Below are 11,133 nucleotides of genomic sequence, written 5' to 3'. Positions count from 1 at the left end.
ACTACTTGATCTCTGTCTACATGATCTCTGATTACATGATCTCTGTCTACTTGACCCCTGACTACATGATCACTGACTACATGATCACTGACTACATGATCACGGACTACATGATCTCTGACTACATGATCTCTGATTACATGATTTCTGTCTACATGATCACTGACTACATGATCACTGACTATATGATCTCTGACTACATGATCTCTGACTTTATGATCTCAGTCTTTCTGATCCTTGATTATATGATCCCTGACTACTTGATCTCTGTCTACATGACCCCTGATTACATGATCCCTGACTACAGTAACACTTGTCCTATTATTACTAGAGATGCCCTTCTAAAAACTGATGAAATGAACAGCTTGTCACTCCGATCCTGCCTGTTAGTGAGAACCAGGCTGCATGTGGCAGGGCCAGTGTCATGAGGACGGAACCAGATTCCCAGAAGAGGGTTCCCAGCAGCACAGAGTATTTCAGGAGGCAAATAAGCAGTAAATCTTTGTACATAAATATCTGCATAGTAAAATGTCTGTATTAAGATATCCACAGCAGAAGCGCAGCATGTCAGACTGGTGCAGAAGCGTTTTACTCTCTTCCATGGATTCCTAGGGATATTTTTCATCCATTACATAGTAAACCCTGGAACCAGTGTTATTATATAAGTAGTACAATAAATGGTTAATATCCGTGCTCTACCTCCTCAGCTTATGATTAAATCTATGTCAGGTGCACAATCTGTACCTATAAAAACGTAGACCGTATATAGCACAAAGTGGCACCCACGTATACTGTAGTGTATAATATATACATATCACATACATACCAAATACAGTGCTGGCCACCCTGGTAAGAGAATGAGACTCCATTGACATTTGGGAAATTAATACATCCAGAGCTGCATTCAAAATTCTGCTGCATTAGCTGGATCTCTCAATGCATCGTCGCCCTCTGCTGGTCCATTTTCTGTACAGAGCAGCCAGTTCTGTGGGGCATTGTGGGAGTTGTAGTGTTTCCAGCAGACAATATGCAACGGGCTTCAGTAAAAATAAATGTAGCTGTGCTGACGGGTCCCAACCTTCAGCCAGCAGAATTCTGAATGCAGCTATGGATGTGACTGGAGGATAAGTCAAGATTAGCACAGGATAAAGCAAAGTGAGCATAATACAGAGGTTTAACCTGTACAATGCTGTTGGAGCTCCCCTTTAAAGTGCCCCTGATTTATAAATATTGAAGACTGTACATTGGAGCTATTGACTCTATGAAGACTAAGAACATACAGTCCTAAATCCATGTCCAACCTTTGGACTGTGCTCTACATCCTTGTCTCCCGTAGTCCACTCCATTCAAATCCACATCTCCACAAGTAGAAACCTCCAAAGACTCCATGACCTATATGGCAGTATAACAGTACACCCCATACAATCTCTCTTCTTCATTTGGAAAGCCAAAACTCCTCACTCCGGGGTCTGGAAGTCCTCCACAATGTTCCCGAGGGTCCGTGATTGGGAAACGAACGCTGCCATCCGATAGCCAGCCTCCATCACAGTGGTCCAGATTGAAGAACTTCCATGCTGCGTAAAGATGCCCAACTTTGGCTATCTCAGCTTTACGAACGCGGCAGGCAGTGGAAGCTTCTTGGAAGGTCATCGGGCCATGGACAAAGTAGACATGACCTACAAAATATATCAGAAGACTGTGGTGATGCAATTAATAGAGCACCTCCTAAATACTTATGTCCTCCTTGGTTTAATATAAATATAAGGAAACACTGACGCGTTTCGGGCCATAGTGCTGCTTGAAGTGCATCAACTATTTACTCTCTTTCTGGCTTTACACTTTAGAGAAGGTGAGATGTCCAGCGCCCATGTTCTCCTCAGTGAATGGTGATCACAGCTGATGCACTTCGCTCTGCAAGGCCAGTGTGGCCCAAAACGCGTGAGAATCACCATGTATGTTTTTTGTTTATTGTCTTCAAAAAGAGTTATTGGTTATATAGTGCAATGTTACCTTGCTTTCATTGTCCCTCCACTTACTCCATTCCCTTCAATTTCTCACCATTACCATTCAGGGGCTTTAAAGTTCCCTACAGCCCAGCATTTTAGGGAATTAGTGGCGGTCCCCAATGTTAGAGTCTCATGGCTGGTCAGAAGGTGGAGAGCCTCTTTAACTATTTATAATATGATTTTAGATGGAGATCTCCTTTAATTCTAGTTATCATAAGCCCATAGTATATTCTGCCCTCCCCCATTTCTGCAGAATGCGCCCCTATATTCCAGTTGGCATTATGGTCCTGGAAGGAGCTCAAGTCTAAGAGTAGGAGCAGAAGAATGTAGGATCCCTCTATCCTTGAGGAGAGCACTCCATTCCCTCCAAGGTGGAATCAGCAAGCCCATCTACAATTTCGCACAGACAACAGTCCATATCTAACCATTGTATTGTAGACCACACAGAAATTCTAGACCCAGAAATGTGGTGAACTGTAGACGCTTTTTGGGCTACATGAGCTATGCTCCACTTCTGGGGGGATGGATAGCAATTACAGTCACCATGATTTCCATAGCCCTATCTCTACTCCTAGGCACCATCATACAGGAGGGGCTCTAGCTGTACCTTTAAGAGCTGAGGTGAAACAGAAGGCATCATATCTGTCCTTTAATTTGTTTTTGGGGCCATAGCTGCGTATGCCTGGAGGTAAGTTGCCCCCACATGGCTCCCGGGTGACAATGACTGGGTAATGAACAGTCCCTTCGAGGAGCCAACCTGCGTTGCACCAGTCGAGGCCATCGGTCCAAGCTATGAAGAAGACATATGTGAGTCATATGTCATATACTGGTCTATTACATACATGAGAAGATGGCACCACAATACCTTGGTAGAGCTGAGAGTAGGAGGCCAGTCGGCCATCTTGTTCTTCACAAGCTTGATGAGCCTCGATGTAGTTATAGAGATAGCGCCCCTTTTTGGACTGATATGGAAAGACGACCCCTAAAATAAGTAGAAAACTTTTTTTCTATTGCCATCACATGACACAACAGAACTTCATACTATACCTTATAAATGAGCTTAAAGGGGAACTCCACAAACTCTTATAATTAGAGTTTTGTCTTGTTAAAAGTTCCTGTAATAGAATATGGACACGATCGAAGACTGGAAAGTGATTTATATTTTGATAATTCACTATACCTCTCTTATCCCTGAAACCAGGACATTTTGTTTGGTTGGAGAACCCCTTTATGAAGATATTCATACAAGAATCAGGGGTTGTCAGCCAGCTTTGGTGGACTTCTGAATGCCAATATTAGTTATGTAATACTATCCCCAAATTATAAAGCTTTACCTTCCAACTGTAGAGATAGAGTTAAGCTCTGGTCCTCCAGGCCATTGACCAGTTCACACTTGTATCTTCCTTCATCTTCTAAGGTCACATTGGTGATTATGAGAGAAGCATCTAGTCTATGATTTCTCCTCAGCCTCGTTCGACCCCTCAGCTTGTCGTAATTCTTATGGTGCTGACCATTAGTGATGACGATCAGGTTTTCCAGGGGGTCTTCAGGATTGACCTTGCTCCACTTGACTTTATAGCTCCTTGGCCTTCGTCTCATGATACAGGGGAGGGTGACATTGGCTCCCCGTGTGCTCTGGACCACATTGTGGATGGGATTCAGGAGATAATGAGTCCCTGCGGTGAAGTCTAGGGGAGAGAAGATTTAAGATTACGATTCCACCCACTTGGAATTGGCTTTAAACAGGGTATATGGGGTAACGGAAGAAGTTCTCAACTGGGTTCTCCCTCAAGACCTTGTCTATCTATATGAAAGCCCAGCCTTATGGAAAGGAGATGGGGTCTAATGAACACCAAGTCCTCCTGTACCAGGTGTGATAGTGTCACCCCGCACCAAAAAGGGTCCTCCACGGTTCTCCCATCCAGCACCATTAAATCACCCACGCATTTCAGGAGCAGCCATTTGATTTGGAGAATTGGTGGAGATTTTCGATGACAGATTCCCATGACGGAGGGTGGAATGCCCCTTTAACTAAATCTAAGATGATTTACGCTCAGTTCCCATTTATTTCTAGTTACAGTAAGCCCACAGTATATTCCTCCCACCATTTCAGCAGAATGCGCCCTATATATCAGAAGACCTTGGTTCCGGTTGCCGCTGCGATAGACGCTGTGGTCCTGGAAGGAGCCCGAGCCAAAGAGTAGGAGAAGAAGAATGTAGGATCCCTCCATTCCTGCGGAAAGCACCGGATCTGAGAGCAACAAGACATGACTTAGGAGGATGATGATGATGTGTATCTAATAATCTTATGCCTGATACTGTCTGCTAAGTGGTGTATCTAAACCTATCCTGTGTGATACTGTCTGCTGAGCTGTGTATCTAATCCTCTTATGCCTGATACTGTCTACTAAGCTGTGTATCTAATCATATCATGTGTGATACTGTCTGCTGTGCTGTTTATCTAATCCTATTCTGTGTGATACTGTCTGCTGTGCTGTGTATCTAATCCTATCCTGTGTGATACTGTCTGCTGTGCTGTGTATCTAATCCTATCACGTGTGATACTGTCTGCTGAGCTGTGTATCTAATCCTATTATGATGCTGTCTGCTAAGCTGTGTATCTAATCCTATCCTGTGTGATACTGTCTGCTGAGCTGTGTATCTAAACCTATCCTGTGTGATACTGTCTGCTGAGCTGTGTATCTAATCCTCTTATGCCTGATACTGTCTACTAAGCTGTGTATCTAATCATATCATGTGTGATACTGTCTGCTGTGCTGTTTATCTAATCCTATTCTGTGTGATACTGTCTGCTGTGCTGTGTATCTAATCCTATCCTGTGTGATACTGTCTGCTGTGCTGTGTATCTAATCCTATCACGTGTGATACTGTCTGCTGAGCTGTGTATCTAATCCTATTATGATGCTGTCTGCTAAGCTGTGTATCTAATCCTATCCTGTGTGATACTGTCTGCTGAGCTGTGTATCTAATCCTATCCTGTGTGATACTGACTGCTGAGCGGTGTATCTAATCCTATCCTGTGTGATACTGTCTGCTGAGCTGTGTATCTAATCCTATCCTGTGTGATACTGTCTGCTGAGCTGTGTATCTAATCCTATCATGTGTGATACTGTCTGCTGAGCTGTGTATCTAATCCTGTGTGATACTGTCTGCTGAGCTGTGTATCTAATCATATCCTGTGTGACACTGTCTGCTGAGCTGTGTATCTAATCATATCCTGTGTGATACTGTCTGCTGAGCTGTGTATCTAATCCTATCCTGTGTGATACTGTCTGCTGAGCTGTGTATCTAATCCTGTCCTGTGTAATACTGTCTGCTGAGCTGTGTATCTAATCCTATCGTGTGTTATACTGTCTGCTGAGCTGTGTATATAATCCTATCCTGTGTGATACTGTCTGCTGAGCTGTGTATCTAATCCTATCCTGTGTGATACTGTCTGCTGAGCTGTGTATCTAATCCTATCGTGTGTTATACTGTCTGCTGAGCTGTGTATCTAATCCTATCCTGTGTGATACTGTCTGCTGAGCTGTGTATCTAATCCTATCATGTGTGATACTGCCTGCTGAGCTGTGTATCTAATCCTATCCTGTGTGATACTGTCTGCTGAGCTGTGTATCTGATCCTATCCTGTGTGATACAGTCTGCTGAGCTGTGTATCTAATCCTATCCTGTGTGATACAGTCTGCTGAGCTGTGTATCTAATCCTATCCTGTGTGATACTGTCTGCTGAGCCGTGTATCTAATCCTATCCTGTGTGATACAGTCTGCTGAGCTGTGTATCTAATCCCATCATGTAAGATGCTGTCTTCTGAGCTGTGTATCTGATCCTATCATGTAAGATGCTGTCTTCTGAGCTGTGTATCTAACCCTCTCAGTCTTCTGAGCTGTGTATCTAATCCCCCAGGTGTGGTCACCTCATCAGAAGGCCATTCTCCTGCAGTGGACAGGATGACGCCCGGCTCTCCGTCCTGCCGATGTCCAGCGTGTCCTCTCCGCTGCCCTTCTGCCCTGTGGTCAGTAAACATTTTGTGTGCCTGTCGGCCGCTTCCCCTGTGAGGTGGTGACAATGGCGGAGAGGACAATGTGGCTTTGTCCTGGCCGGGACGTCTCGTCAATGCTTGGACTGTCTGCATCCTCGGAGGAGAAATGTCAACATGTGGCTGGAGGATCTGGACACCCAGACCAGAATGGAGCCCAGTGTTCCCAGTAACCTTTGGACGCGTCGTTCCCATCAGGCACCTGCATAGTGTCCCCCAACTCTGAGACTCTCAATGCCTCAGAACCTCTGGGTTTGAGTTGCTTACCACTTTCAAGATCTCTGCTTCCTGTCAGTGAATGGAGAAAACCCCTCTATGCAGACCTCTAATACTTCCCACAGCAGAGGGTTTGTTAGAGTTGTTCCTCAGTCAGTAAGCTAAATAGCCTGTATACATTTACTTGCACTGATACATTGTAACAAAGCCTCAGTCAAGACGAGAGCTTGTCTGTAGCTCATGGTAGACTCGCTTGACTGGATGCAAGTGTAGCAAATCCACAGTTGTGAGGGTATGAGGTGTCTGAATGCAAACAAGAATTCCTATTTACTGACAGCAAGCAGAGATGTTAAAATTTTTCTCATAGCCACCTGGTTTCAGTGAGGAGAGGGCACATCCTGGTCAAAAAACTGTCTTTACAGCAAGTCTTCAGGTTGGTGAACATGTTGTCATACCCGTACTGAACACAAGATGGCGCTGTGAAGACGATCCCAGCCATTATATTAGGGATTCAGGATGATTATCTATTAACATTTCCCATAGAAGTGAACTAAGAGTCGTCCTCCAGCCTTAATCTTCTATCCATGTCTGGGAAAGCTGGGTGATGGCCCATATGGTGCAGTTCTTATAGGGTTTTTCACTTGCTCACATTATGTAGACCACATCTGTAACAGAAGAGCGGGGGTCTCACTATGTAACTCTGTACATCTGCCATTCAGGAGACTGGGAAAGCTGTGATGGTGGACATAGCATCAGATCCCTTCCTAGAGACGTAAAGTGCAGGTAGGTGAGCAGTGTCGGACTGGGGTGCCTAGGGCCCACCAGTAAAATGTATTTTGGGGGCCCACTGTCAGGTCAGATATTACCTGCCCACACAGAAGCAAGATGCTACCAGATGATTGGCTATGTGAGTCCTTATGGTGACTCTGAGAAGGTAGGTCCTGGGGAGAAGAGGACACTGGTGGCTTTCCTCTATGAGTAGAAGTCATCTCAGCTCTGATCGGGTCTGTAATAATAAACCGGGGAGTTTCTTTAATAATCTATAAGTTTTTATATGAACATCGGCTGGATGAGGGGCTGTACATTCAATATATGTATGTAGTGCAGTAAGTCTACTGCGTTATGGGCCACTTGTGCAGGGGGGAGACTATCGGCCCACCGGGGGATTCACCTGTACCCCTGTGGGGCAGTCAAGCCTGTGGGTGATCATGGAAGATAAGAAGATACAGCGTAAGCCTCAACACACCACTTACTGTCACTGTCTGCAGCAGCATCCCCCTCCTTCCCTCCTGATTATTTGCTGCCATCACAATCATCTACAATGTATCCTTCAATACACCACTTACTACCATTATATGCAGCAGCATCCCCTTTCCTCCTGGTGATCATTTACTGAATATAATCTATGGCATGTCCTTCAGCTGATCGTTTACCACAACAGTCTGCAGCAGCATCCCCCTCCTCCCCCTCCTCCCTATTACATGCTGACATGACTATAATCTAAAGCGTGTTCTTCAGCAGATCGGTTACTATTACAGTCAGCAGCATCATCCCCCTTCTCCCTATAACATGCTGATATGACTATAATCTACAGCGTGTTCTTCAGCAGATCGGTTACTATTACGGTCAGCAGCAGCATCCCCCTCCTCCTTCTTCCTATTATATACTAATATGACTATAATCTACAGCGTGTTCTTCAGCAGATCGGATACTATTACGGTCAGCAGCAGCATCCCCCTCCTCCTTCTTCCTATTATATACTAATATGACAATAATCTACAAGGTGTCCTTCAGCAGATCGGTTACTATTACGTCAGCAGCATCCCCCTCCTCGCCCTCCTATTACTTACTGATACAGTCCTGATCGAAAGTTTAAGACCACTTGAAAAATGGCAAAAAATCCTATGTAGCATGGCTGGATCTTCACAAGGTTCCAAGTAGAGCTTCAACATGCAACAAGAAGAAATGGGAGTGAGACAAAACATTTTTTGAGCATTCAATTTAATGAAAACAACGAATAAACTGAAACAGGCTGTTTTTCATCTGATCACAAGTTTAGGACCACACCTCCAAAAAAAAAACTACCCCCCCCAAAACAGAAATCCAACTTCCAAACATGAACTCAGTAATGAGTAGCTCCGCCGTTATTGTTTCGGCATGCTTGATGCAAGCGTTTCCATGAGGTGAGTGGGGACATTTCTCCAAGTGGTGAAGACGGCCGCACAAAGGCCATCTACTGTCTGGAACTGTTGTCCAATTTTGTAAACTTCCCTTGCCATCCATCCCCAAAGGTTCCCAATTGGATTTAGATCAGGGGAACATGCAGGATGGGCCAAAAGAGTGATGCTATTCTCCTGGAAGAAGTCCCTTGTCCTGCGGGCATTGTGTACTGTAGCGTTGTCCTGTTGGAAAACCCAGTCGTTACCACACAGACGAGGGCCCTTGGTCATGAGGAATGCTCTCTGCAACATCTGGACATAGCCAGCGGCCGTTTGACGCCCCTGCACTTCCTGAAGCTCCATTGTTCCACTGAAGGAAAAAGCCCCCCAGACCATTATGGCGCCCCCTCCACTGTGGCGCGTAGAAAACATCTCAGGTGGGATCTGCTTGTCATGCCAGTAACCATCAGGACCATCAAAGTTAAATTTGAGAATAAAACTTTCTTCCACCTTTGAATGTCCCATGTTTGGTGCTCTCTTGCAAAGTCCTAACGAGCAGTTCTGTGGTGTTCAAGGAGACGAGGACTTTGAAGATGTTTTTTGTTTTTGAAGCCCTTCAGTCTCAGATGTCGTCTGATGGTTATGGGGCTGCAGTCAGCACCAGTAAGGGCCTTAATTTAGGTCGAGGATCGTCCAGTGTCTTGACGGACAGCCAATTGGATCCTCCGGCTCAGTGCAGATGACATTTCTTTGGGTCTTCCACTTGACTTTTTTGTCTTACTGCGTCCCACCTCAGCAGCGATGGCGCGCTGTGAGAGACCCTGCTTATGCAGTTCAACAACCCGACCACGTTCAAAAAGGGAGAGTTTTTTTGCCTTTGCCATCACAACGTGTGACTACCTGACAGAAAATGACAATGAATCCACATCTTTGCACAGATTTGGCCTTTTAAAGGCAAGTGGTCCTAAACTGTGGATCAGCTGAAAAACAGCCTGTTTCAGTTTATTCGTTGTTTTCATTAAATTGAATGCTCAAATTTTTTTTTGTCTCACTCCCATTTCTTCTTGTTGCATGGTGAAGCTCTACTTGGAACCTTGTAAAGGTCCAGCCATGCTAAATATGATTTTTTGCCATTTTTCAAGTGGTCTTAAACTTTTGATCAGGAGTGTATGACAATAACCTACAGCATATCCTTCTGCAGATCAGTTTCTATTATGGTCCGCAGCATCCCCCTCCTCCCCCTTCTATTGCTTACTGACATGACAGGGTTGATGAGGTCACACTAAGAACTTATGACTAAACCACATGACCCCAAAACAGCCAGGCGCTAGGTGCAAGCGATGGCTGCCACACAACAGTGGTCCCAAGGTCAATAACTCTGAGGAAGAATCTGCAGCATCCATCAGGACACGACTCTGCAACCCCAGCCTGTGCGGGATAGAGGAAGCCCACCCAAATCCTGCATTGCTGTGGTCTCAGATATCATGGGGTTTATCTTGTCCGATCATGTGTGATACTGTCTGCTGAGCTGTGTATCTAATCCTATCCTGTGTGATACTGTCTGCTGAGCTGTGTATCTAATCCTGTCCTGTGTGATACTGTCTGCTGAGCTGTGTATCTAATCCTATCATGTCTGATACTGACTGCTGAGCTGTGTATCTAATCCTGTCCTGTGTGATACTGTCTGCTGAGCTGTGTATCTAATCCTATCCTGTGTGATACTGCCTGCTGAGCTGTGTATCTAATCCTATCCTGTGTGATACTGCCTGCTGAGCTGTGTATCTAATCCTGTCCTGTGTGATACTGTCTGCTGAGCTGTGTATCTAATCCTATCATGTCTGATACTGACTGCTGAGCTGTGTATCTCAGCATATTACTGTTCTGCTGTATCTAAACCCTTCATGAGTGTTACCATCTGCTGTACTGGTGTATCTAATTCGATCATATGCGGTACTCTCTACTGTGATAGTCTCGGAAACCTACACAGACCTAGCCTCCCCATCATGCCCACCTCTGTGTCGCCCTCACACATTCCTCTCTGGGGTGCACGGTGCTGGATCGGAGGAATGCTGTGTACATCTGGATCACTGAGAGGTGAGCAGCGGTTACATGTGAGCACTCGTCTCCTATCGTCGGCATCTCACTAAGCACCCCACTGTTTACCTCCTGACACCCTAGAACCAGCACATAAATCATATAGATGATACTCACTGCAGCTCTGCCCCAACACGCTTTATCAATACTACGCAATAATACGCCCGCACCTACACCGCCACTATCATCATCTTATAATAATCCGCCTGGAAGTGGGAGTCCAACTGACAATTCTCTGTATGAATAACCCCTTCATGACCAGGTGTGAGGAGTACCCATCATCTAAGAACAAACAGGGCAGTATTATATTCTTGTACATAGGAGCAGTATTATAGTAGTTATATTCTTGTACATAGGAGGCAGTATTATAGTAGTTATATTCTTGTACATAGGAGCAGTATTATAGTAGTTATATTCTTGTACATAGGAGCAGTATTATAGTAGTTATATTCTTGTACATAGCAGTATTATAGTAGTTATATTCTTGTACATAGGGAGCAGTATTATAGTAGTTATATTCTTGTACATAGGAGGCAGTATTATAGTAGTTATATTCTTGTATATAGGAGGCAGTATTATAGTAGTTATATTCTTGTACAT

General features: G+C 44.7%; 1 protein-coding gene across 1 annotated transcript; it reads right to left on the bottom strand.

Annotated features, from left to right (window-relative positions):
• Positions 1–581: 581 nt before the first annotated feature.
• Positions 582–6,022, bottom strand: HAPLN2 (hyaluronan and proteoglycan link protein 2). Its single transcript, XM_040412383.1, has 6 exons — positions 5,942–6,022; positions 4,147–4,257; positions 3,341–3,694; positions 2,872–2,988; positions 2,614–2,796; positions 582–1,676 (listed from the first exon to the last, which is right to left on the bottom strand). The coding sequence occupies exons 2-6, from the start codon at positions 4,235–4,237 to the stop codon at positions 1,393–1,395; spliced, it is 1,029 nt and encodes a 342-aa protein (XP_040268317.1). The 5' UTR covers positions 4,238–4,257; positions 5,942–6,022; the 3' UTR covers positions 582–1,392.
• Positions 6,023–11,133: the final 5,111 nt, after the last annotated feature.

The sequence above is a fragment of the Bufo bufo genome, chromosome 11, assembly GCF_905171765.1.
Source record: "Bufo bufo chromosome 11, aBufBuf1.1, whole genome shotgun sequence".
NCBI lineage: Eukaryota > Metazoa > Chordata > Amphibia > Anura > Bufonidae > Bufo > Bufo bufo.
The sequence above is the reverse complement of the archived record's forward strand: the minus strand, read 5'-3'. Positions and strand labels throughout refer to the sequence as shown.